This window comes from Pogona vitticeps, chromosome W (assembly GCF_051106095.1).
Source record: "Pogona vitticeps strain Pit_001003342236 chromosome W, PviZW2.1, whole genome shotgun sequence".
Taxonomy (NCBI): domain Eukaryota; kingdom Metazoa; phylum Chordata; class Lepidosauria; order Squamata; family Agamidae; genus Pogona; species Pogona vitticeps.
Window position 1 is genome coordinate 1283361 of NC_135798.1, and position 27787 is coordinate 1311147.

General features: G+C 43.3%; 3 protein-coding genes across 6 annotated transcripts in view; 1 reads left to right on the plus strand and 2 right to left on the minus strand.

The window, feature by feature from the left end:
• LOC144584975 (uncharacterized) overlaps positions 1-27787 on the minus strand; it is a 618887-nt gene that overhangs the window by 284093 nt on the left and 307007 nt on the right. The window lies entirely within an intron of this gene.
• LOC144584983 (uncharacterized) overlaps positions 1-27787 on the minus strand; it is a 392659-nt gene that overhangs the window by 189839 nt on the left and 175033 nt on the right. The window lies entirely within an intron of this gene.
• LOC140702988 (uncharacterized) lies at positions 1666-27588 on the plus strand. 4 transcript variants are annotated; one of them, XM_078382333.1, is made up of 3 exons: positions 1666-2543; positions 5102-5194; positions 22607-27588. In XM_078382333.1, the coding sequence occupies exon 3, from the start codon at positions 22811-22813 to the stop codon at positions 25754-25756; it is 2946 nt and encodes a 981-aa protein (XP_078238459.1). In that variant the 5' UTR covers positions 1666-2543; positions 5102-5194; positions 22607-22810; the 3' UTR covers positions 25757-27588. The 4 variants fall into 4 exon arrangements, with proteins under 4 accessions (XP_078238459.1, XP_072841238.2, XP_078238461.1 ...); XM_072985137.2 differs by lacking the exon at positions 1666-2543 and adding an exon at positions 3191-3311; XM_078382335.1 differs by lacking the exons at positions 1666-2543; positions 5102-5194 and adding an exon at positions 5806-5830.

Below are 27787 nucleotides of genomic sequence, written 5' to 3' on the forward strand. Positions count from 1 at the left end.
GATCCCTTGTTGTTTCTTCCGGCCGGCATCAGGGCCAGAGCCAGCCTCAAGGGAGGCTGGGTGGATCTCAGGCCAGGAACGGACGGACTTTGGGGCACCCAGAACCGGGGGGGGGGGGACCGACGACAATCTTCCCTTTTGACTTAGAAGGCCAAGCTCTCCAGTTGTCGCAGGGGCACTCCTCTGGGGAACCAGCTGCCACCATCATCATCCTGTTGAAGAACAGGCATGATTGGACTTTTGGAACCCTCTGTTTACTTGTCTGGCAAAAAAAAAAATTAATTGCTGGAATTGAACAGGGCAACTTTTCCTGACCCTTTCTTTGCTGTGTCTCTTTTCGTCCAGAAAGTGGCAAAGATGAGGACACATTATTAAGGAGTGACCCAAAATCTGAATCGTGCTTTGCTTTTTTCTGTCTTGGTAAGCGTTACTTCATTTTTTAAAAAAAGCTTAAAAATTACCTCTCTTTAGTGTCAGGATGTCCCTTAGAGAAGGAAAGTTATTCATTAGAATAAATGAACCACTAGGGCTGAACGTAAAGAACAATGATTGACGGCAGAATTGTTTTGCTTCCAGCTACAAGCAAAAATAAAACAGAAAATGATATGGAGCATTTCAAGAAACATTCTAGTAGCTGTCATTGTAGAAGAGGCAGCCCTGTTCGTCCGCACAAGCGTTATCCGGCAAAATCCAAAGAAACAAAACAAAACAAGGCACAAATGTATGGCACCTTATCGGCTAACCATTATATTTTGATGTGAGCCTTTGTGGACGTGCCCACTTGATCAGACATACGAAAACGGAGTGAAAAATAACGGGTGAAATAATCCGTTTCATAACAGAGCACAGCTGAGAATAAAGCTGGAGGCAGAACCCGGGGGGGGGGGGGGGGATCCTGCGACCAGGGATCAGAGCTGGCAGGGGTTTGACAGGGAACCGAAAGGAAGGAAAGGGAGGAAGGAAGGAAAAGCCTTCATCTGGAGGAAGGAGGAGGAGAAAAGAAAGAAAGAAAGAAAGAAAGAAAGAAAGAAAGAAAGAAAGAAAGAAAGAAGGAAGGAAGGAAAGAAAGAAGGAAAGAAAGAAAGAAAGGAAGGAAGAAAGGAAGGAAGGAAGGAAGGAAAGAAGGAAAATAAGGGAAAGAAAGAAAGAAAGAAAGAAAGGAAAGAAAGAAAAGAAAGAAAGAAAGAAAGAAGGAAGGAAAGAAAGAAAGAAGGAATGAAAGAAAGGAAGGAAGGAAGAAAGGAAGGAAGGAAGAAAGAAAGAAAGAAAGAAAGAAAGAAGGAAAGAAAGAAAGAAAGAAAGAAAGAAAGAAAGAAGGAAAGAAGGAAAGGAAGAAAGAAGGAAGGGAAGAAAGAAGGAAAGAAAGAAAGAAAGAAAGAAAGAAAGAAAGAAAGAAAGAAAGGAAGGAAGGAAGGAAGAAAGAAAGAAAGAAAGAAAGAAAGAAAGAAAGAAAGAAAGAAAGAAAGAAAGAAAGAAAGAAAGAAAGAAAGAAAGAAAGAAAGAAGGAAGGAAGGAAAAGAAAGAAGGAAAGAAAGAAAGAAAGGAAGGAAGAAAGGAAGGAAGGAAGAAAGAAGGAAATAAGGAAAGAAAGAAAGAAAGAAAGAAAGAAAGGAAAGAAAGAAAGAAAGAAAGAAAGAAGGAAGGAAGGAAAGAAAGAAAGAAGGAATGAAAGAAAGGAAGGAAGGAAGAAAGGAAGGAAGGAAGAAAGAAAGAAAGAAAGAAAGAAGGAAAGAAAGAAAGAAAGAAAGAAAGAAAGAAAGAAAGAAAGAAGGAAAGAAGGAAAGGAAGAAAGAAGGAAGGGAAGAAAGAAGGAAAGAAAGAAAGAAAGAAAGAAAGAAAGAAAGAAAGAAAGAAAGAAAGGAAGGAAGGAAGAAAGAAAGAAAGAAAGAAAGAAAGAAAGAAAGAAAGAAGAAAGAAAGAAAGAAAGAAAGAAAGAAAGAAAGAAAGAAAGAAAGGGGAGAGACCCCGGAGACCGAGGGCAGATCCGTGGACTCGCCCAGCGACCTTTCAGGGAACACCAAATGAAGGGAAAGGGCATGAAATCCCTCCTGCCACTGCTTAGTTTCTTCTTCTTCTTCTTCTTCTGGTTTTTGGATTGTTTCGGTCTATTTATTGAGGATTTTAATTTTATTGCCTTTTTTTTTTTACTGTAGACTGTGCGCAGAGTAGCTCCGTCTAGGTGGGGGGGGGTTATAAAAGCTAAACAAATACTAGAGAAGGGGATCAAAGCAAAAAGGCCAAAGGGAGGATGGAGGGAAGAGATGCTTCAGTTGTGGGGATCTGCAGATGTTTGTGCAACGTTTGTCTTTGTGCCCGAGTGTGACACGGTGTGTGTGTGCACGCAAGGCGTGTGAAACGGGCGGCCCTGTGGGGAAGAAGCCTTGAGAGAACCGGAGCAGCGAGAAGAGGTCTAAAAGGAAGTCGAAGTCTAACGTGTCCATCATCCTCCTTGGAGGTCTCGAGCAGGAGAAAGCTCTTTCCCCTCTCACGCAGTACCAGGACCCTCAGCGGGGGGACCTCCACTCCGATGGGGCGCTGCTGGAGTAAGAACCGAGGAAATAGTCCTTGACTTGGCATGTTGGCCTGTGGAACTCCTCGCCACAGGATGTGGTGTCCGGTAGGGCCTCCCAGGGAGCGAGGTGCCCCTTGCCCCTGAGCCCCCCCGGCTCCCTCCTTGCCCCCCTTCAGGGAAAAAGGCAGGGGGGACCGAGGGGGGTTGGCGGCGGATCGTGGCCTGGAGGGCGGGAAAGCAGCGGCCGTTTCATTCCCCCCCCCCCGAATAGGCTCCTCCTGCCCATTCTCCCCCCCTCTGGTCCACTAGGGGGGCATTGGATGGGGGGGCAGAGGAGTCGTCTCTGTGTGTGTGTGTGTGTGTGTGCGCGCGCCCATGGACAGCCCCCCCGCTTCTCAGGAGAGAACCGATGGGAAGAGAGGAGGAGCCGCGGGAGGGGGGGGGGGGCAGAGTCTCTCTTCCGCCCCCCCCCCGTCCTTCCGGGCGCCGCTGGCCTCGCCCCCCCTCCTCTTAAAATCTGTTTTGTTTATTAAGCGATCACCCGAGGATGATGAGGATGATGATGAGCAGGACGCGAAAGGCTGAGGCGGGGGAGGGGAGGGAAGAGAGGGGGGTGAATGTAGAGCTACGAAAGTGCGAGAGGAGACAGGAGGGGGCTGCTTCCGGGCTGTGTCTCCCCCCCACCGGAACCGGAAGTGGAGGCCGTGCCCCCCCTCCCCTCCCTCTCTCCTCCCCTCTTCCCCCCCCCCCCCTCGCTGTCTCTTCCGCCCTCTTTCCCCGCCTGAGGATCCGGAGGGAGGTGGGGGTCACTTGGAGCCTTTATTTTTGGGGGGGGGCAGAAAGAGGGAGGGGGAGGGGGGTTGGGGGCACCCCAGAAAGATATTCCACACTCCTTTCGGGGGGGGGGTCGGGGGGGGGGGCTTTCCGGTCCTCGTCTCCTTCTCTCTGGGGGGGGGGGGAGAATCTTTAGTGGGGCTTGTGGGTTTTTGTCTCTCTCTCTCTCTGTTTTCCTCCCGGAGTCCCCTCAGGCTCGCCTCTCCCTTTCCCCCCCCCCCGTTGTGGTTATTTCCCCCTCCCCCCCCACAGGACCTTCTCCAGCCCTGACCCCCCCCCAGGAAACCCTTTGGTTGGAAAGCTTTGGGGGGGGGAAGTTCCTGGGAAAGCCCCAAGTGGGAATTGGGGGCCTTTTTTGTGGGGGGGCTGCAAGGTAGTGGGGGTGTAGGGGTGGGGGTCACAGAGAAATGTGGCTGGGAGGAGAAGGTAGGGGGTCGGCTAGGAGGGAGGGGTGTGGATGATGAGGATGATATTTCATGTCTATGGCAGCCAAGGCGGTTGCTGATGCTGCCCCTGCAAGGGAGGGAAGTTCTGGAACGCCAACCAGGCCCTGACCTGAACCCAGACCCTCAACACCCACCCACCCCCTATACTCTTCCCACCCAGAGCAATGGGGGGGCAGGAGAGCCCTGGGGGGGGAGAGAGGGGCTGCCCCTTTCTACACTGGGAAAAGTGACTGTGTGTGTCTGTGTGAGATTTACTGCTGCTGGTTTTAGGTTTATAAAAATATTCTCAGGAAATTCTCTGAATCTCCTCTTGGTTTCCAGGAAGAGACTTTCTTAGAGGCAGGAAATTCAGTCATTAGATTCTTAATTAGCTTTGAATTCATTCATTCAAAATTACTTTCCTCTTTGCTTGTTTATGTCTTGCTGTTTTCGATGGCGCAGGGGATGGTGGTCGGCTGGATGGCCGGACCTTGGGGGCCTGAGAGGCTGAGCGAAGGTCCGCCTGCAAGGTCTTAGAAAGCAATCGGAAGTTGTGTGTCATCATCACACGGGGGGGGGGGGGGTGCCGGACCACAACATTCTCTGGCTAGGCGCTTTGCAGTTTTTCATGCCTCTGTGAAAGAGTGCGGGGAATTAATGGAAACCTGAAACCCTCCACAGGCTGAGGGTCGAGGGGTTGAACAGGAGTCCCCTCCCAGCACCCCTGCCGTTCCCAGAGTGACACCACACAAGGGAACATCCCAGAATCTGACTCCCCTTTTTCATCAAGTGACCACTCCTCCCCCAGACACAAAGCCATGGTCAGGGCTGTGAAGGGCAAAGAGCAGAAGAGGGTCTCCCGCAGAGTCCAGAGGTCCCCAACCTCTGGCCTCCAGAGGTTCTTGGACTGTAACTCCCAGAAGCCTTCACCACCCCCTCTGCTGGCCAGGATTTCTGGGAGCGGAAGTCCAAGAACATCCGGAGGCCCAAGGTTGGGGGGACCCCCTGCTTTAGACCCTCTGGACGGCTGCCTTGGGTGGTTGCCAACCTTCAGCCACCCTTTGCGCTGTCTGGCTCGGCCTCCTTTTTCCTGCTGGCAAGGCGGGCACGAGATTGTGCAGCATTTTTGGGCTATTTCCTGGCTTTTGGAATCATGGGTATAGAAGCACACAATTTCCCCCCCCCAACTCATAACCTGGAGGTATTTTTTGAAGAATTGAATTGTCCAGATTGTCAAAAAGACAAAGGCTTCTATGCTAAGGGAAAGTTTTTGGTTTTATCTATATGAGAAGGCTCCAGAATTATTTGTTTTTATTTTTTTCTCCCCAAGGACGAGGTGAGACTCAGCTGATGCTCTCCGGCGTTTCTCTGGATGAAAAGACAAGAATCAAACTCCGAAGCCCCCCAAAAACTTGAATAGCAGGTGAGATCTCTTTCATTCTTTGGGAACAGAAGCACCACTGTGTTTGTTTATTTATTAAACAGCAACCCTATCATTAGCAGGACGCTAATCCTGAATTACATCAGTATTTCAGAGAATTTTAGCCCACTCGCAGGAAGCATCAGGAGCGTTGGAGGGCGCCTTCCACCAGACCTTCCATGGTGCCTGGTGAGGGCCAGAGGGGCCACCGAGATGGGGCGTGACAGTGCAAAGGAGACTGAGTCGGTGTGAATCCCCATATTCTGAGGTTCACTTTGAGTCTCTTCTGTCGACTTCCGTCTGTCGCCCCGTTCTGGAGACCTCTGGTTTGTGAAAGCAAAGACACGCTGTCAGTTCCCTGGCTGAGTGGGGGTTCGAACCCGGGTTGTGTGAGTCCCAGATTTACTGTCTACAGTAGTGCATCTCTGAACATGTGCAGAGTGTTTTTCTTTTCGTTCGCAGTCCTGCTTGGCTTAGCCCTGTGCTGTTGGTGAGATTCCAACCCTGGACAGCGTGGCATCCTACCCCCCCCCCCCGGAATTTCTCCTTTCCTCTTTTGGGATCCAATAGGACAAGTCACTCCTGTCAGGACCAGCCTCCCTCTAGGGAGCGCTACTCCTTCAGCCAGAGAGCCTCCAGGTATCTGTGTACCCCGTTTCAGCTGGGCTGAGTCCCTTTAACCATCAGCCATGGTGTAGCACAAATCCTTTCCAGTAAGTCTGGCCTTAAAGGTTCTCTTCTGCACTTGCTTGTAGCTAGCAAGTACAGACACCTGGGCTTTGTAGTCCCTTAAGACTCACTAAAGCTCGGAGGATTAGGACTCCGTCTGATAGCTATATTATGGCCTTGCCACCCCTGGAGGCAGGCTCAGCAGACTCACTGCTCAAGAGACCAGTCCTGTAGATTTTTAAATTTCTTTTTTTATTGAAAAAATAAAGTTTCATAGAAAATCCAGTTCGTTGTATAAGCATGGCATAGATTATATTTCCAAGGAATATTGCAGTTAAAATGAATAACATGTTCCAGCTAAGTAAAAATAGCTAAGATTTCTAAAAAGCTTTCTTCAGGGTAGGCAAAGGGTGAGAGCCCCCCTTCTTCTCTCTGTTCTTCCTACATTCTGAAACCTTCATCCTAACACAAGGAAAAAAAGGTAAAATGGATCAAAAACCTCTCTACGCTAAGGAACTCTCCACATGGCACAATCTCCATTTTCTACTCGCTAAACTCCACCCTTCTTCTTCATCTGAGTTGTTGACTAATTGTAATTCAGGGGCTGCAAAGTCTCTCCCGGCCTCTCTTTCTCACAGGAATGCATGTGTTGTTTTGTTCTTCCAATCTTCTTTCCAATTAAGCTGGAATGTTATTTCACCCCTTATATTGTCCTTGCCATCCCAGGCTTCAGCAAAACATTCTTACCACTTCTCACGGCCTCTTCAGAAAACATTCCCAGGGCTTACAATCAGCCTTATACAGAACCAATTTGAATCCGTATTACATTTCTAATGACTACATAAACCATTCAAATCACATGCTTTAAACCACATACTCATGATCATGACAACTCCTGCATGAAGAGATTTTTGTAGAAGGAAATAATTTTTGGAGTAGGAGAGCCTTCTTCTCGCTTCTCTGCAAGAGTAGACCTTTTTTCAATCCATGGTGTCTTTTTGGTAGGTTCCAGCTGATTGATTAATTGATTTTATTTTGGGAGCATCCGTTATCCTTCCGCATGACATCTCAGGAACATCTTTAAGAGAGAAACACCTTCTGTTAATTCTCCATGGTGCGTTTCTCCTGCAGAATTATGAGAGGAAAAGTGATCCTTGATGACCTCTTCCAAGTTCTGAGAATGGTTTTTGCAGGACAGAGGCTGTCCCAGAAGATCGCCCGCCAACCTTCTTCCTGTCTCTCCTTGGCTTCTTCCTGCGACGACCAAGGCAGGGTCTCCCCTGGCCGGGCGCGGAGCCTCAGCTGCCCTTGAGAGGAAGGGAAGGGAAAGCCGGAGACCCAAGGAGGAGGAAGGGGTGCCGTCTCTTCCTCAAGAAGGGCTCCTGCCGGGAGGTTCTCACAGGGAAGAGGGAAGCTTTGCACAGCCTCTGGAAAGAAACAGGAGGTGGGAAGATTGCAGGGTGCGGGTGCGGGCGTTTGTGCATTTATCGGGCCCCAGGCATGGATTTCAGAGAAGGTGCCAAGCAAGTGGTAGATGGAGTGCATACACATATACTGTACATACACACACACACACATACATGCATACGTACAGAAATGTGGGTTGAGGATTTCTCTCCTAAGGTTCCCACAGGTTTTTTTTTAAATTTGCCTAGATCTTTGTCCATCATTTCCCCAAAACATACTGAATCTGTTGCAGAAACGTCATTGAAATAAAGTTTGGGGATAATGGTCTTTGGTCATAAGGAGAGGACATTGAGGGAAAATGTTTCCATTTTGAATCCCAACGTCAGATGAAGGGGTGAAAGACACATGGAGGCAGAGAGTATAAGACCTCTTCATTATTGAGAAAAAAAATGAGAGAAGGAAAATAAACTAAGATGCAAGTTATTTCATTTATGATCCCTTCTGTTTTTCGTTGCTTCTAATTTCAGTCTTTTTTCAATAGTTTCCTCAAATTTCACAATTTTTCATTTGCTGCATAATATAATTTGATATTGAGTATCTGATTATCTTTTTCTTTTTGTGATATGTGTCACAGTTACTTATCAATCCTAGCTTTTTTACTATTCTTGCAATATATATTAATCATCACTTGCCATTCTTTTAACCACATGTCAGTAATCTTTATTGGTAACATCCAGAATACAGTGGGGTCTCTACTTGCGAAAGGTTCTACTTACGTACTTTTCCAGTTACGTCCTTCTCCGTCTGCAAAAATCCATTTCCACTTACGAAAGGAGAATCCACTTACGAAAGGAACGATGGGGGGGGGGGGAAACAACATTGGCCAGGGAAGTGCCTAGGACCAAATAAGGGCAAAAAGAACAAAGCGGGAGAAGCGGGGAAAGCAGCAGATTCAAACTGCTTCCATTCGTCTGTTGGCCAGGGAAGAGAGAATTGTTTCCTTTGCTCCGCTTTGCTGATTACTGTACTGTACATCTGGGAAAACGTGGGTTGAGTGTAGAATGAATTGTTTTCTTTGCTTGCTGCGGTTTGCTGCTTAGATCTGGGAAAACGTGGTGGGGGGAGAAGGAATTGTGGGGTGAGAATGTAGAATGAACTCCAAAAATGAATTGTTTCCTTAGAATCTGAACCTTTTCTACCCATGGTGCATGCATGTTTTCCCCCTTTGAATGGAAATGGGAAAATGGGCTCCTGATGCTTGCTATGCTGGATGCTTGCCAAAACGGGCAGCCTGGCAGGGAGGGAGGCTTTAAAAAGCACAAACATTTGTCTGAGGGGTCTGTGTGCCCCAGTGATGACCTTTTCTTCCTTCCTTCCTTCCTTCCTTCCTTCCTGCCTCTTTTCCACATTGTTCCCTCCCTCCCTCCCTCTCTCCCTTTGGGTTGGTTTGGTGGGAAAAGAGCTCTGTGTCTTTGTGCTGAAGAATTGTGTGGGTCAGGCATTCTGGCTTGCAAAGCCTGGGTCAAGGTGTGACTTCCAGACTCCTGCCAGTGTGTCTTTGTGCTGAAGAAATCAGCACAACAAGCTTTAAAACATGTTCCTGATCCTTTCTTGACCTAAGAAGAAAAGAAACAAAATATTCCCCTCTAGTGGTCGAAGGTGGAATAGCAGCTTCCCATTAGTTTCTATGGACGGAAAAGAGCAGATACGGATTAAATGGTTTTCAATGCATTCCTATGGGAAATGCAGATTCTACATAAGAACTTTTCCACTTGAGAACCACCTTCCAATACGGATTAAGTTCTTAAGTATAGGAAATTTAATTTAGGGATCTATTTCATTTTAAGTAATGCAACAGCTTGGGCCCAGGCTCCCTGAAGGACAGTATCTCCCTATATGCGCCTTCTTGGTGATTAAGATCAGCAGAGGGGGCCCTCCTCTCAGCCCCATTGCCAGCCCAAGGACAGCTGATGGGAACACAGGAGAGGAGGGCCTTCTTGGTGGCAGCCCTCGGGCTATGGCACGCCCTCCGTTGGGAGATCAGGAAAGGGACCTTCCCTGTTTATGCTTCTGAAAAAAGCTAAAGACGCATCCCTTCAGACAGGCTTTTAACAACTATGAATCCCTGAACCCCATTTTAGCAGATAATATTATTTTATTCCTGTTTTAATATTTTAATTTTATTTAAAATCATATATTGTTTAATTTGTTTTTTAATATTTAATTTACTGTGTTTTTAACTGTGTGAACTTTTATGTTCTAAGCTGTTTTGGGTCCCTTGGGAGAAATGCGGCATGTACTTTATTATTGTTATGATGATGATGATGATGATGATGATGATGATGATGATGATGTAAAACCAGCAAAAATATGCTTTAAAATTTTATCTTTTCACCTCTCTGCTCAGCCTATCCAAGTTCATTTTAAATACACACTAATGGGTTAATCTGAATTCACACTAATGGGTTAATCTGCACTTGAGCAGAGCAGTTTTGGAAACTTTCACAGCTTTAAGCACTTAGTGCTGGGACCTCCCCTACACCAGCTATATTACTCTGCCCTTGGCACTAGTGCCTCAGTTCTAAGGAACTGACCACCACTGCCCAGCATGCCATGGCACATGTGATGGATAGCAGGGAGGAGGGCGGGATGTGTGAATTCACAGACGACCACTTGAAGAACCAGAGTTACAGGTAAGTAACTTTCTCATTCATGGCCTCTGTGAATACACATGAATCGGTGACTGAGAAGCTACGCAAACTAACCAGGAAGAGGGATGCCACGAAAGTGCAGAAGTCAGGACAGCTTGACCCACCGCAGCCTCAGCCTTCAGCCGGACATCCAGTTGGTAGAATGAGATGAGGATAGGTGGAGTGGTGCATGTGGCAGCACGGTAGACATCCATGATGTCCATTCCATGGAGAAAGGCTGTTGAGAATGCTACAGCTCTAGTAGAGTGAGCTCTCACTGACTTTGGAAGAGGAGTCTCTGCCAAATCATAGGGAAGACAGATGGTCATGACGGACCATCTAGAGATGGTCTGAGATGTCGGGATCTGCAAGATGAAGGAAAGTAGGGGTCTTTCAGATGAAGCCTCAGGGGCAGGGATCTTTCTCCTTGACCAGCAAGGGGGAAAAGAAAAGACGGGACACTCGAGTGTATGGCAGCTGTTCAGAGGTGGAATCTCTTGTTCCCCCGCCTCCTCTTCTTTTATTGTATCCCCCTACTACATTTGCTCTAGTTAATCAATACAGAGGTAACTAATTTCCTGAATACACAGGCATCAGCAAACAGAGGCTGGTAAGCAGACAGTTAATAGTAAACAGACACAGATACCATCCAAATACACAGACAAGTTCCTGAATACACGAACACTTTAACTACATTATCCAGAGACAATAGACAGCAGGTCAATGATTTATCCGTTACTGGAAGTTAGCAGTTATGTACGTGTCTTGCAGCTAGGGCATGATGTCTGCTACTAGCATACAGATATATACCTTTATATACATTTATAATATTCATTTGCTACTGCCATAGATATATACATTTTAAAGGCATACAATTTTCCCACATCCCAACCGTTTTTTATTTATTTTGTTGAAGACAATGTCTGTTGTAAACTCCTGAAAATTCCGAATCCAGTTATTATGGTATGAAGTCAGGCTCATCTTCAGCAGAGGGCGGAATAGCATGTTCCAGGCCACTGGGAATAAGGAAAGCATTCAAATAGCCAAACCTGCTTCCTTGTTGCACTGAGAGCCAAAACTCTTTCTTTACAACTTTAAAACATTGTTCAGATGGAATGAAACCTGGAATCTTGCAAGAGAATTAAATTTACAGTGTAGATTAAAGAAAATACAATATAGGATAATTAAAATTACAATTACAATAAGATATGCATAACAAGTATACAGAACAATTTTCAGGAAAATAAAACATATTGAAAACATATTATTCAGATATATAAGCACAGCATATTACTAAGAGGCAAAAGCAAAACATTTTTTTAAGGTATACAGATTTTTTGCATAGAAATATGTGACACAGACAACTTCCCCACTGAAGACACACACACCATGAATTTCTTGTATGACACTTGACTGGAGAGATACATATAGAGCTTGGCAAAAGAACAGCAACTTATTTTGAGGGATGAGTAGTAAAGAATGGTGCTTGTATGCATCTGCCTGGCTCTGGGCAAAGTTCTTAAACTGTACAACTGACTGAATTAAAAAGTTGCCTGCTAGTGCCCTTAAATTTCCCCTGGACTGAAAATGTGTTTTTACAAGCAAGCATGTCAGATGTATCAGCATCACAGTGTACAAAATTGCCTACTGTGGGGCCTACTTGTAGGGAATAATATGCTTCTCTGTCTCAGGGATAAACAGACAAAGTTTTCATATTACATTAGAAAATAATTTTCAAGGAAAACTGTGACGTAAAAGAATAAACATACAGTGTCTACAACAAAATTAAATTCAGCATTAGAGAAAAGCTCAAAGGCTAAAACTGCAGTTAATTCTGAGTATAAAACTAAGAATTGCTTCTCTAAAATTCAATACTTTAAGATCTGGCTAATAGAGGAAACACATGTTATGCACTTTTATCCTGCAGAAAGAAAAACAAACATTTTTGACAATTTACAGCATTTGCAACAAACATTTTCTCAGGGATGTGACACTGTTACTCCTGGAAGGCAGAGACAGGAATGCAGGCTTGTATGAAGTCCCATATGCTCACAGCAATGCAAGGTGTGATAGGATTTGTAGTTCTAAGAACATGGAACCTAGAGTGTGCAGGACAGCATTTGGATCCTTACAAGTGGCTTGAGTGTAAACAATGCTTTCTCTAGATTGGAAGGTGATGGGGAAAAACTTTCTGGTTCGCCTCCTCCCACCTCAATATGCAGCATTATCTCTCTACTGTCCAGGTGGGAGGCATTCTTTGGTGATCTATATAATTGCCATGTCCGGCTGAGTAGGACTTTTCATTCAAACAGGATTAGCATATGGAAAAAGCAGTTCAAAACAAGCTTCATGTTGCCGGCTGAGTAAGATTTTTCACCCAAACAGGATTGGCATATGGAAAAAGCAGTTCAAAACAAGCTTCATGTTGGTGTGTAACAGTTACCCCCCTTAGATTCTCTTCTTCCTCCCCTTCCTTATATGATGCATCTAATGCTTGTAAAGCTGCTTTTGTACCCCCAGTCTATGATATCAAAGAAATCTGGGCCTGGGTCCCAATTCCATGAAATATCATGCAACTTTGGCTGAACAGGCGGAGACACTAAAGTAGCTGCTGCTTCTTTCAGACCAGCAAGGAAGGGAGTCAGGCATGCAGTTTGATTTGCTGATTGGAATGCATTTATAGATACTCCTGCTGCTTGAGTTAGAGCTGTTGTCGCGGAGCCTTGCTGAACAGCAGTAGAAAATGCAGCTCCTCCCATAAACATTAGAGGACCATCAGGGGACGCACCAGCATTAATTTCTGTTTGCTTAAATGCTCTATCTTGAAGGCAAATGAGTCCTTCTGCTGGTGGAAAGGAATCTTTTGTCAAGGCTTTGCAGCCATTAGAGACAAGCCATTGAACGGATGAGAAGTCTGGGAGAGCCTCTGTCTCTGTGTCTTTAAGACTGAGTTGTAGTTTGGAGATGCCATGAGCTGGGAAAAGTTCAGATCTGACAGTAACTGCTATGGCAGATTCTTGCATGACAGCAGAAATTGCACAGCTAGTTTCTGGACAATTTTCTGAACAAGCACCTGTTGTATCCATTGAAGGATGGTTATCAATCTCAGTTGCTTGAGGTGGCAGTGCTTTTAATTCATCAGGCTGGTCAGAATGAGACGAAGGGTGCAGCAGGGAAGCCAAAGAGGCTGAAGGGAGGGGAGGCAGAATTTGAGGGAGTTGTTTGATTAGATTAGCCTCGAATTCTGAATCGATAAAGATGTTACGTGTGTCTTGGAGGCAAGTACACACTACAAATTGTTCCTGAAGATTTGACAAAGAAGTTCCCATGTTTCTTAGAAGTGTAGGTGTCTTACTGGACAAATTCCACTCACCCGAGGGATCCTTGCGGATGATTGACGCGTCTTGGGGCCTATGCCAGGCGAGATGAGTGCGAATTGTCGAAAGTTGACCTCAGTCCTACTCATCGGGATCCAGAGGATGCGTGCGCGCGCTGTAGCCCTTCCATACCGGGCGTGATGAGTAGGTGGTCTTCAAGAATGGACCTCAGAGAGGTGAATTACCTCAGAGAGGGCACCATTTTGTCGGGATCTGCAAGATGAAGGAAAGTAGGGGTCTTGCAGATGAAGCCTCAGGGGCAGGGATCTTTCTCCTTGACCAGCAAGGGGGAAAAGAAAAGACGGGACACTCGAGTGTATGGCAGCTGTTCAGAGGCGGAATCTCTTGTTCCCCCGCCTCCTCTTCTTTTATTGTATCCCCCTACTACATTTGCTCTAGTTAATCAATACAGAGGTAACTAATTTCCTGAATACACAGGCATCAGTAAACAGAGGCTGGTAAGCAGACAGTTAATAGTAAACAGACACAGATACCATCCAAATACACAGACAAGTTCCTGAATACACGAACACTTTAACTACATTATCCAGAGACAATAGACAGCAGGTCAATGATTTATCCGTTACTGGAAGTTAGCAGTTATGTACGTGTCTTGCAGCTAGGGCATGATGTCTGCTACTAGCATACAGATATATACCTTTATATACATTTATAATATTCATTTGCTACTGCCATAGATATATACATTTTAAAGGCATACAATTTTCCCACACTGAGAGGAAGCAGTTGCTCCAAAGGAGGAGCTGACAAAGGTGACAAAGAGATGCTGTGAGGCACAAAAAGTGGTCATGTTATGCACATAATGCGACAGAGCATGCTTCATGTCTAGAGCATGTGGAGCTGTCTCAGGCACTGAAGATGGTGTGGGAAAGAAGACAGGAAGGGCCGCTGACTGGTTCAGATAGAAGGCAGAACATACCTTAGACAAGAAGGTAAGGCCTGACCTTAAGGTTACTTTACAGAAATGAGGGCCCACTCTTAGTGCAGCCAGTCCTCCAGTCCTGCAAGCCAAAGTTATTGCCAGGAGAAAGGCAGCGAGCGGAGTGATGCCGACGCCAGCTTGAAGGGAGGCCTCCTAAGCCACAAAAGAATTGATTGGAGAGAACACTATGATGTTAGTGGTCTATAGGCAGGGTGCATATTTTCCAGGCCTCGGAGAAACAGCTTGCAGATAGAACAGGCCAGTCCCAGGCAAAAGATGTGAAGGAAAAGCTGAAGGAATGCATCCAGAGACATTGGCCTAGTAGGCAAATGTTGTCTTGATACAAAGTGACAGAACGCCTACCCATTATAGGAGTAGGTCAAGGTGGTAGAAGGTTTGCAAGCATCATTGAGCATGTCTGTTACAGTCGGGGAAGACTCCATATGGGCAGGTAGGGGGAACTCAAGGTCTGGATGAAATATCTGATCCTCGTCCCGAGAAAGCAGATGAGGGACCAGGTGCAGCCTGATGTATTCCGCAGCTCAGGGGATCAGGATCAAGAACCATGGCTAGCGAGGCGACCAAGCATGACGTTTGCACACTCATGACGGACACAAACAACAGTCCTTTGAAGAAGGGGAAAAGGTGGAAACCTGTAAAGGAGGCCCTGTGTTGGGCACACCTGCTGACACTGGATGTGATCTCTGTGCTGAGTTTTCATGGCTGTAAAATTCAGGTTCTGTTTTCTTTGGTTTATTTTATATAACTTTACAGTATGAATGTGGGATATTTGCTTCTGTAGCCGCGATTCAAAAAAATGGTCCAGTATTGCTGCACCATGTCGTGCCTGTGTTGCTAGCAGGAGAAAAAGTTGCCAGGCTTCCCATAGGAAAAGGCAGCCTGAATATTAGGAGCAGGACTGGGAGCAGTGAAGATGGTCTGCACAGGACATTCTCTCTTCTGCTCCCTGCCATCCACACTTGCTAAAAAACAGCCCTGACCTTTGCCTTGGGTTTGGGAGAGTAGCGGTGGACTGTTGGACTGTTAGCTTCTGGGATTTCCCCTTGTGGGATGTCGCTCTGTGAATGGTAATAGTGCTGGGACTCCTGCTCTACCCCTTGACCTCTTGGCCGCTGGAGTGTCTCTGGGTTCCATGGTTTCCCATACTATTTCACACTGTTACAAGACAAGGGGATACCTGGCTCAGCAGTACTAGGAGCGAGAAGGACCTTGGAATCATCTTAGGTCACAAGCCAACAGTGTGATGTGGCTGCAAAAAAGGCCAATGCTATTAAGGCTGCATTAAGAGAGGGAGCCCCTTCACGGATTGCTGCCCCCTTCACGGATTGCTGCCTTTTCGTGGCGAAGGGGCTTGAGTAACTCAGGGAAGCTATGGGCTATGCCGTGCAGGGACACCCAAGACGGACAGGTCTGGAATGTAAGATCTTGGAAAGCTGGATGTAGTCAAACACAAGATGGCAAGAATAAACATTGACATCCTAGGTGTCAGTGAACTAAAATGGACGGGAATGGGCAAATTATCATGTCTACTATTGTGGGCAAGAATCCAGTAGAAGGAATGAAGTAGCCCTCATAGTCAACAAAAGAGTGGGAAAAGCTGTAATGGGATATAATCTCAAAAATGACAGATGTCAATACGAATCCAAGGTTTTTCCTATAGTGATGTATGGAAGTGAGAGCTGGACCATAAAGAAAGCTGCCCACCGAAGAATTGATGTTTTTGAATTGTGATGCTGGAGGAGGCACTTGAGAGTCCCCTGGACTGCAAGGAGAACAATCCTACCATGTCCATCTTTGCACAAAATGTTCCTTTAATATCTCCAATTTTCCTAAACAGATCTGTTTGTTCCTTTTCTATTGTTTCCCACTATTTCTATGCACTGTTCATTTAAGAAGGCCCTCTTGTGATGAGAGGGGGGTGGAGCTACAAACAGCGAGGCAGCAAGGAATCTGGACTCTCCAGATTTCTGCTGCATGCTGTGAATCCAGACTCTCCCCAAGAAATTGGAGGGCAGGGAAGGCTAGGAGAAGCCCACCCTGAGTCGCAGGAGAGCAGAGATCTTCTGGGGGGTGGAAAGCAACCACCTCTCAGATCACTCCTTCAGACAAAGGATTCCATCAACGCCATTGTCTAATGTCGTCCTAGCTGTGAAGCTCCACGACAGGAAGGAAGCATGAAGATTTACGAATGACTGCATTAACAAGGACTAATTGGTTTCAACATCGCCTCTGTAAGTACAAAATAAACTTAAGCGGCTGATTTCAAAGAAGATAGTGTAACCTTGGAAGCGGCAAACAAGTATATCTCGAAATTACAAAGCTTCTTTGTTCATCTACTTTGCAACCACGATGGATTTAACAGAAGACATAATAAATGCCTTTCAGAACTTACAAAGGAACATTCTGAATCATTTTGAAATTCAGTTTTTTGAACTCCAGACTGTGCTTTCGGATATGAAGGAAACGACAGAGCTTTGGGAATTTTCGTCAGAACAGCGTACTGAAACAGAAGCAGATCAGCCCACTATAGCAGCAGAAGAAAGAGTGACTTTATTTGTTTTTAAAAAGGAGGGTAAAATCTTTAAAAAGGAGGTTAGGAAAACTGATTTGTATTGTGAGAAAGAGGTCCAGGTGGGTGAAAAAGAGATGTGTCCTAACTCGATGGGTGAATTTGCAAAACAAAGAAGCAAAAAGGCAAGGCTGAAAGGGAAACAAAATGATTACAGATCAGACATTGCTTGGCTTCAAAGGCAGAACATGATGAGCCCACCAAATGAGAGAGAAAATAGCCTAATAGGGTTCCATAGATGGCATTTCAAAACTAGTAAAAAAGGAGCCAATCTAATTTTAGGTTTATAATGTTATAAATAAAAGGGGAAATGTTAATTGATGAATATAACAACAAAGTAATTTTGATTATGTTTGGAGATAAACAACAATTATGAATTATTAATTATACAATCTGACATATCTATGATGACTATAATATTAGAAATTGTGGACTTTATGGTACACTTTAAGATGCAACTTAACTTTAGGTTAATAAGGCCATAAGAGATCTGGAATAGCTGGGCTGTGTATAGAGTTAAGATTTATAAACTAAAAAAAGGAGGAACGTTACCCGATGAATATAACAATAGAAATTATGGATTTGAGAATTTTTATCTATATAATCTGAAATATCTATGATGAACACAAGATTAGACTGTAAAGCTTTTACTTAGAGAAACATAATATGAATTATAAGAATGTAACCTTAGATTTATTATGTTATAAGTGATTTGGAATTCCTGGCCGTGCAATGGAGTTAAGATTTATAAAATATAAAAGGGTGAATGTTATTTGATGATTATAAAAACCAAATTATAAATTTGAGGGGCACACATATCTACACAAAATGGATGTGATTTATATATTGCAAGTAATTTCTACTATGTTTGGAGTCAAATGGCAATTAAGAATTTCCAATTATGTAATCTGAAATGTCTATGATGAATATAACATTAGAAACTGTTGAGTCTAAGGCACGTAGTCTGAGAAACAAAATATATACAAACTGTAACATGATTGAATATATCAGGTGAGAGACATTTAATATCCCTACTTTTTGAAAGACTGATGATGATATTTGAAAATATATGAAATTGATGATGATATATGAAATACTGATATGAAATACATGTATGTATAGATGTATATTAGAGTGAACATAGTACTAGAGATTACTTAATTATAGTATAAAGCATTAACATGGAGATATTAAGCACATATGAATTATAATATGATTAAGTAGCCAATATTAGATAAATATATTTTGTGGTGTTTTTTATCTTTGCTGAAATGCGGATTTCTCATGATAGTAAAATATTGATATTCTGAGGCATAATTGGTTAGCCAAGGATGTAAGAGTAATTATCTTAAAAATCAATCATTAGAATTACTATAACTTTAGGATGACTCACATCTCAAGCAAAATTTTAAGAGCAATAAGGTTGATGCAGTCAGATTTATATAATGGATAATATTATATGAAATGCCTCCACCCTGCCTATATGTGGGGTTTTGTTGTTTTGTCTCTCTCTCTCTCTCTCTCTCTCACTCTCTCTCTCTCTCTCTCTCTGTGTGTGTGTGTTTGTATTTATTACTTTTGCTTGTTTTGTGTGATCTCTGTTAGGTTTGTATGTCTATAGTGTGATAAAATAAAAAATATTTTTTAAAAAAAGAAGGCCCTCTTGTCTCTCCTTGCTATTCTTTGGAAGTCTGCATTCAATTTTCTGTAACTTTCCCTATCTCCCTTGCATTTGGTTTCCCTTCTCCTCTCTGCTATTTGTAAGGCCTCATTGGACAGCCACTTTGCTTTCTTGCATTTCCTTTTCTTTGGGATAGTTTTTGTTGCTGCCTCCTGTACAATGCTACGAGCCTCTATCCAAAGTTCTTCAGGCACTCCGTCCACCAAATCGAGTTCCTTAAATCTGTTCTTCACTTCCACTGTGCATTCATAAGGGATTTGGTTTAGATTATACCTGAGTAGCCCAGTGGTTTTTCCTACTCTCTTCAGTTTAAGCTTGAATTTTGCTATGAGAAGCTGATGATCAAGAGCCACAATCAGCTCCATGTCTTGTTTTTGCTGACTGTATAGAGCTTCTCCATTTTGGCTGCAGAGAATGTAATCAATCTGATTTCGATATTGCCCATCTGGTGATTTCCATGTATAGAGTCGCCTCTTGTGTTGTTGGAAAAGAGTGTTTGTGATGACCTGCTTGTTCTCTTGACAAAACTCTATTAGCCTTTGCCCTGTTTTGTTTTGAACTCCAAGCCCAAACTTCCCTGTTGTTCCTTTTATCTCTTGACTCCCTACTTTAGGATTCCAAACCCCTATAATGAGAAGAACATCTTTCTTTGGTGTCAGTTCTAGAAGGTGTTGTAAATCTTCATAAAATTTCAGTCTCCTCAGCATTGGTGGTTGGTGCATAAACCTGGATGACTGTGATGTTGAAAGGTCTGCCTTGGATTCGTATTTAAATCATTATATCATTTTGACATTATATCCCATTACAGCTTTTCCCACTCTTTTGTTGACTATGAGGGCTACTCCATGTTTTCTAGAGGATTCTTGCCCACAGAAGTAGATATGATAATAGTCTAAACTGAATTCGCCCATTCCTGTCCACATTTGTTCACTTACTGCCAGGATGTCAATGTTTATTCTTGCCGTCTCGTGTTTGACTGCATCCAGCTTACCAAGGTTCGTAAATCTTACATTCCAGGTTCCTATGCAGCATTTTTCTTTGCAGCATCAGACTTCCCTTTCACATCCACAGCTGAGCGTCCTTTTGGCTTTGGCCCAACCACTTCATTAGCTCTGGAGCTACTTGTACTTGTCCTCTGCTCTTCCTCAGTAACATGTTGGACACTTTCCAACTTAAGGGGCCCATCTTCCAGCATCATATCTTTTAACCTTTTGTTTCTGTTCATGGGTATTCTTGGCAAAGATACCGGAGTGGCTTGCCAATTCATACTCTATGGATTGTGTTTAGTCAGAACTCTCCACTATGACTTGTCTGTCTTGGGTGTCCCTGCACGGCATAGCCCGTAGCTTCCCTGAGTTACTCAAGCCCCTTTGCCACAACAAGGCAGCAATCCATGAAGGGGTTGTAATATTATACCTTCTTTCATATATATCATATATTTTTGTATATTGTAATATTATATCTTCTTTCATCCTTGGTAGGGTTTAACTTATCTTCCTCTTCATCCCTTAACATTTATCTTTATTTATCAAGACTTTAAACCATTCCATTTTAGCATCACATCTCCATTTGGTCCCATACTCTGAGGACATACCCTAGCAAAGCACACCCAATAGTAACAAATCCTCAAACTTTAACTATTTTCCTTTAAAAAAAAAACCTAGCCCAAAAACCCTCACCATTGTCAAGTTGGGGAAACAACCTGTATAGAATTGTTAAATCAAGTTTGTAAAATGACCATAAGTATTGTCAGAATCAGAAGTGTAAAGTAAAGCAAAGCTTGAATATACACAGCTGAGGTGATTGTTACAGCTGTGAATGTAAACGTAGGATTGGACAATACTAGGATAAAATTAGCAGCACTAGGACACACAATCTGTGGGTTGTTGTGGATTGTTGCTGGTGATACTGTTGGAGAAACTGTAGAGAAGAATCGTATTGTTCCTGTTGCTGAGAATCCTGGTGGAAGCTGTGTCTATGTGCTTGATAAGAGAAGGAACTCTGGCAAGCTGGAAGGAACTTATGGTATTCAACTACTGAACTTATTTAAATGATATATGCACTAAAACTCTGTGACAACTACTGTGCATTAGTTTGGAACTGAAAACTTGCCTGTATATATTGTTCATAATAGAATATCTACTACAGTGGGGTCTCTACTTAAGAACTTAATCCGTATTGGAAGGTGGTTCTCAAGTTGAAAAGTTCTTATGTTGAATCTGCATTGAAAACCATTTAATCCGTATCTGCTCTTTTCCGTCCATAGAAACTACAGTGGAACCTCTACTGAAGAACTTAATCCGTTTTGGAATGGTGTTCTTAAGTTGAAACGTTCTTAAGTTGAAGCAAAATTTCCCATAGGAATGGACTGAAAACCAATTAATCCGTTCTGGCTGGGTTTTTTTGTTTGTTTTGTTATGTAGAGGTGCGTTCGTACATTGAAGCATTAGTTTCCATAGGAACTAATGCAAAGCTGGTTAATACATACTCTACCACTAGGGGGAGATTTTTTTTTTTAACCTAAGATGACCTAAGGTTAAAAAAAGAGCAGGAAAGGTTTTTTTTTTTCCCTGTTCTTATCTTGGATTTCTGTTCTCAAGTAGAAGCAAAATTTAGCAAATGGAGCTGTTCTTAAGTTGGATTGTTCTTAAGTAGAGATGTTCTTAAGTAGAGACCCCACTGTATCAACACTATCCTTGTGCCTGGTGTATTCATAATCTCAGTGAAGATCTTATTTGGCTATCATACTTTGGTGTTCAGCTGGATTCCGCTACTCTGTGAACCATTATATTTAATAATATTCCTCCCTCTTTCTGGCATGATCCTACCTGGCCACGGGTAAGTGCAAAGTCCTGCACCTTGGAAAAAGAAACCAATTGCTCAATTACAAGATGGGGGATACTTGGCTCAGCAAAATTACGAGTGAGAGGGATGTTGGAATTGTTGTAGATCGCAAGCTAAATGTGAGCCAACAGTGGCTTTTTTATTAATTCAGGTTTTCCAACTCTTCCTTCACTTTCTCCTTTCATGGGTTCACCATTTTCAATTCATTTATGGATTTGCAATGCCTTTAAATTGAGTACAGTGGTGCCTCACATAGCGATGATAATCGGTGCAGCAAAACTCGCTGCAAAGCGATTTCGTCGCTATGTGATATTAAAAAGCCCATATGAATGCATTGAAACCCCTTCAATGCATTCCTATGGGCTAAAATCCTCCATGCGGCAGCCATTTTTGCTGCCCGGTAAGCGAGGAATCCATCCCAGAAAACAGTGGGTGGCCATTTTTTTTACCCGGCGGTCATTTTGGAACCACCGATCAGCTGGTAAAAAAATCATCGCTTTGCGATGATCGGTAAGCGAAACAGGGTACCGATCATCACAAAGTGATTTTTCCCCATAGAGAACATCGCAAAGCGATCACAAAAAGTTAATTGCTATGCGATTTCGTCATTAAACGGGGCACCCGTTAAGCAAGGCACCACTGTACTGTACTGTGGAGGAAATTTGCAAGTAAACCATGGAACTTTTCCTGTAAAACCTCAATTCTAATCAAATCCTATCCTTGTATTTCTGAGTAAGCTGGTTGGATACCTCTGTGGTTTAAATATTTGGTTCCAGAACCAGAGGTTCACTGCTCTGTCTCCCATGGGTAAGGTCAGCCTGTGTGGCCTTTGGGAAACTGCAAGGTACCAGAAGCAGGAAACGGGGAACGACTTTTGAGTATTCTCTACCTAGAACCCCCCCCCCCCAAAAAAAGGGCTGCCATCAGTCAGAATTGACTTGATGGCCCATGATTAATATTATTTCAGATAGTGGTTAATATTAATCAACTACAATATATTTTCCCATCCCTGTCCCTTTGGAAGTATCAGTTCAGGCAAGGTGAGTCCATGCTGTTTGCACAATACGGCTAATTTTTCAAATGTTGCCTGTAAAGCCTTCAGGAGACATATGCCTTTCAAAGGAGTCAAAGACAGAGCAAGCTCTTTGGTTTGACCTCCAGTTAGTTTCTGCTCTGTGCTATATTCTCAAAATATCTTCTTTGTTCTCTATCAGGTAACAAACTCGATGGCCAGAATTATTGAGAGCCACTTCTTCTGGCCCTGAAAAGAGTCAAGGGTGAAGCCAGGAAGAAAAGCTTGGAAAAACCCATGAGCTAAAAGAGAAATGGCTTAAACTCCTGAAGTGTGAAGACAGCTTCAGACCAGTGCCGCTAGTTCAGATTAAAGAACTCACCCTGGGGAGAAATCATACAAAAACATGGAATGTGAAAACAGTTTCAGCAGGAGAAGAAATCTGCCTTCACATCAAACTCACACAGGGAAGAAACTGTACAAATGCATGGAATGTGGAAAGAGCTTTAGTCAGAGTGGTCATCTTAGGGTACATCAAAGGACCCACACTGGGGAGAAACCACATAAATGCATGGAATGTGGAAAGAGCTTTAGTCACAATAGTCATCTTAGGGTACATCAAAGGACCCACACTGGGGAGAAACCACATAAATGCATGGAATGTGGAAAGAGCTTTAGTCAGAGTGGTCATCTTAGGGTACATCAAAGGACCCACACTGGGGAGAAACCACATAAATGCATGGAATGTGGAAAGAGCTTTAGTCAGAGTGGTGCCCTTAAGTTACATCAAAGGACCCACACTGGGGAGAAACCACATAAATGCATGGAATGTGGAAAGAGCTTTTGTGAGAATGGTGAACTTAGATTACATCAAAGGACCCACACTGGGGAGAAACCACATAAATGCATAGAATGTGGAAAGAGCTTTAGTCAGAGTGGTCAGCTTAGGGTACATCAAAGGACCCACACTGGGGAGAAACCACATAAATGCATGGAATGTGGAAAGAGCTTTAGTCGGAATGGTCATCTTAGGGTACATCAAAGGACCCACACTGGGGAGAAACCACATAAATGCATGGAATGTGGAAAGAGCTTTGGTGAGAATAGTAAGCTTAGGGTACATCAAAGAACCCACACTGGGGAGAAACCACATAAATGCATGGAATGTGGAAAGAGCTTTAGTCAGAGTGGTCATCTTAGGGTACATCAAAGGACCCACACTGGGGAGAAAACACATAAATGCATGGAATGTGGAAAGAGCTTTAGTCAGAATGGTGAACTTAGATTACATCAAAGGACCCACACTGGGGAGAAACCACATAAATGCATGGAATGTGGAAAGAGCTTTAGTCGGAATGGTCATCTTAGGGTACATCAAAGGACCCACACTGGGGAGAAACCACATAAATGCATGGAATGTGGAAAGAGCTTTGGTGAGAATAGTAAGCTTAGGGTACATCAAAGAACCCACACTGGGGAGAAACCACATAAATGCATGGAATGTGGAAAGAGCTTTAGTCAGAGTGGTCATCTTAGGGTACATCAAAGGACCCACACTGGGGAGAAAACACATAAATGCATGGAATGTGGAAAGAGCTTTAGTCAGAGTGATGCCCTTAAGTTACATCAAAGGACCCACACTGGGGAGAAACCACATAAATGCATGGAATGTGGAAAGAGCTTTAGTCACAGTGGTAATCTTAGGTTACATCAAAGGACCCACACTGGGGAGAAACCACATAAATGCATGGAATGTGGAAAGTGCTTTAGTCACAGTAGTCAGCTTAGGTTACATCAAAGGACCCACACTGGGGAGAAACCACATAAATGCATGGAATGTGGAAAGAGCTTTAGTCAGATTGGTCAGCTTAGGTTACATCAAAGGACCCACACTGGGGAGAAACCACATAAATGCATGGAATGTGGAAAGAGCTTTAGTCGGAATGGTGACCTTAGATTACATCAAAGGACCCACACTGGGGAGAAACCACATAAATGCATGGAATGTGGAAAGAGCTTTAGTCTCATTTATGCCCTTAGGTTACATCAAAGGACCCACACTGGGGAGAAACCACATAAATGCATGGAATGTGGAAAGAGCTTTAGTCAGAGTGGTCATCTTAGGGTACATCAAAGGACCCACACTGGGGAGAAACCACATAAGTGCATGGAATGTGGAAAGAGCTTTAGTCAGAGTGGTCATCTTAGGGTACATCAAACCACCCACACTGGGGAGAAACCACATAAATGCATGGAATGTGGAAAGAGCTTTAGTCGGATTGGTGACCTTAGGAGACATCAAAGGACCCACACTGGGGAGAAAACACATAAATGCATGGAATGTGGAAAGAGCTTTAGTCAGAGTGATGCCCTTAAGTTACATCAAAGGACCCACACTGGGGAGAAACCACATAAATGCATGGAATGTGGAAAGAGCTTTGATGAGAATGGTCAGCTTAGGGTACATCAAAGGACCCACACTGGGGAGAAACCACATAAATGCATGGAATGTGGAAAGAGCTTTACTCGCAGTGGTCAGCTTAGGGTACATCAAAGGACCCACACTGGGGAGAAACCACATAAATGCATGGAATGTGGAAAGAGCTTTAGTCTCATTTATGCCCTTAGATTACATCAAAGGACCCACACTGGGGAGAAACCACATAAATGCATGGAATGTGGAAAGAGCTTTAGTCAGAGTCGTCAGCTTAGGTTACATCAATGGACCCACACTGGGGAGAAACCACATAAATGCATGGAATGTGGAAAGAGCTTTAGTCAGAGTGGTCATCTTAGGGTACATCAATGGACCCACACTGGGGAGAAACCACATAAATGCATGGAATGTGGAAAGAGCTTTAGTCAGAGTCGTCAGCTTAGGTTACATCAATGGACCCACACTGGGGAGAAACCACATAAATGCATGGAATGTGGAAAGAGCTTTAGTCTCATTTATGCCCTTAGATTACATCAAAGGACCCACACTGGGGAGAAACCACATAAATGCATGGAATGTGGAAAGAGCTTTAGTCAGAGTCGTCAGCTTAGGTTACATCAATGGACCCACACTGGGGAGAAACCACATAAATGCATGGAATGTGGAAAGAGCTTTACTCGCAGTGGTCAGCTTAGGGTACATCAAACCACCCACACTGGGGAGAAACCACATAAATGCATGGAATGTGGAAAGAGCTTTAGTCTCATTTATGCCCTTAGATTACATCAAAGGACCCACACTGGGGAGAAACCACATAAATGCATGGAATGTGGAAAGAGCTTTAGTCAGAATGGTCATCTTAGGTTACATCAAAGGACCCACACTAGGAACCTTCAGGATCTGTCCTTCCAGTGAGCATTCAGGGTTGATTTCCTTCGGAATGGATAGGTTTGTTCTCCGTGCAGTCTACAAGACTCTCAAGAGCCTTCTCCAGCACCACAGTTCAAAAGCAACAATTCTTTGCCTGTCAGCTTTATGGTCCAGCTCTCACTTCCCTACATCAGTACAGGAAAAACTATAGCTTCAACTACTCGGACTTTGGTCGGCAAGGTGATGTCTCTGCTTTTTAAGATGCTGTCTAGGTTTATAATTGCTTTCCTCGCAAGTAGCAGGTGTCTTTTAATTTTGTGGCTGCTGTCGCCATCTGCAGCAATCATGGAGCCCAATAAAGAACAATTTGTCATTGCCTCTCTATCTTCCCCTTCTATTTGACAGGAAGTGATGGGACCAGTGGCCATGATCTTAGTTTTTTTGACCGTTTTTTGCGCTCTCTTTCACCGTCATTAGGAGGTTCTTTAATTCCTCCTCACTTTCTGCCATCAGAGTGGTATCATCTGCATATCAGAGGTTGTTGATAGTTCTTCCAGCAGTCTTGATTCCGGTTTGGGATTCCTCCAGTCCAGCCTTTTGCATGATGTTTTCTGCATATAAGTTAAATAAGCCGGGGGACAATATACAGCCTTGTACTTTCCCAATATTGAACCAATCAACCATTGCTTCCTGTCCCATATATAGATTTCTCAGGAGATACATGAGGTGGTCAGGCACTCCCCTTTCTTTAAGAACCTGCCATAGTTTGCTGTGGTTTTACACAGGCAAAGCAAAGCAAAGCGTGTTGCTTATATACTGCCCCATATTGCTTCAAACACTCTCTTGGTTGTTTACAAGTTATTTATGCAGGCTACACATTGCCCCCCCCCCCAACAAGCTGGGTACTCATTTTACCGACCTCGGAAGGATAGAAGGCTGAGTCAACCTTGAGCCGGCTACCTCGGACTGAACCCCAGGTCAAAGGCTTTTGCACAGTCAATGAAGCAGAAGATGTTTTCCTTTTGTTGGAAAGCTTGGGGGAAGCTAAAATGTAGATAAATATATGTATCTATAAATTCCATAAAGGTTAATTAAGAATAATATTAGATGCTTTGGCTCTTATGGTTTATATATAGAGCTTAAATATGAGTGAATCACCATATTGATTATATAGACAAGATTAGACAATAAAATGTCTTTTTACCTGTAAAAGTGGGGATCTTACAGAAATGTATTGAGCTGGCCTGGAGCTTCTGTGTGGGGAGGTGTGTATGGTTAAGCTACCTTTATGATGAAATTAGAATTGCTTATGATGACTTCTGGTTAGAGGTGTACGCAGGTGAAAGAATATATAGGGACTTTATAGATAGCACTTTAAAAGCCAGTAAAAAGAATGAAAGAAATGAATTCCTAGATCCACAAGGCTGTAAATAATTAAAAATCCCTGGTTTATACATGGAGCAAAGAAATATAATAAAAATGGGGAAGTTACTTGTTGAATGTCTTAAATGGTTAATAAGTATAGGTAATGCTTAGATTACATATTCTGATCACAATTATTTAGAAGGTATTGATGATGAATTAGAAACATGAAGATACTAAGTAACTTATGAGCTATAATTGGTCTATGCAACTAAGAATGGCTTGAATATAAGATCAATACAGGTTTAAGTTTATATATTAGACAATTTATGTTAATCTTTAGGGTTTATGTACTCAGATTTATATATTAAATGGATATGGTCTAAAGATGCTTAGTAGGGCAATATGGTTAATGTAGTCAGGTTTATATGTTAGATGGATATATTCTCCCCACATATATGTTTTGTGTTTGTTTTGTATGTTTGTGTATAATAAAAAGAAAAAGAAAAATGTGATTGGCTGACTAATGAATTGAATCAGATTAAAGAAGAAGTTTTTTAAAACCTAATCAATAAATTAAAAATCAATAAGTCACCGGGCCCAGATGGCATCCACCCAACTGTTATTAAGGAACTGAGAAATGAAGTTGTTGAATTCTTAACTAAGATATACAACTTGTCATTTAAAACAGTCCATTCATTTTGTTTTACTTGT

What these genes read in the sequence shown, in the direction of transcription:
- LOC140702988 (XM_078382333.1), top strand. Translation starts at nt 22,811, where the DNA reads ATGGAATGTGAAAACAGTTTCAGCAGGAGAAGAAATCTGCCTTCACAT.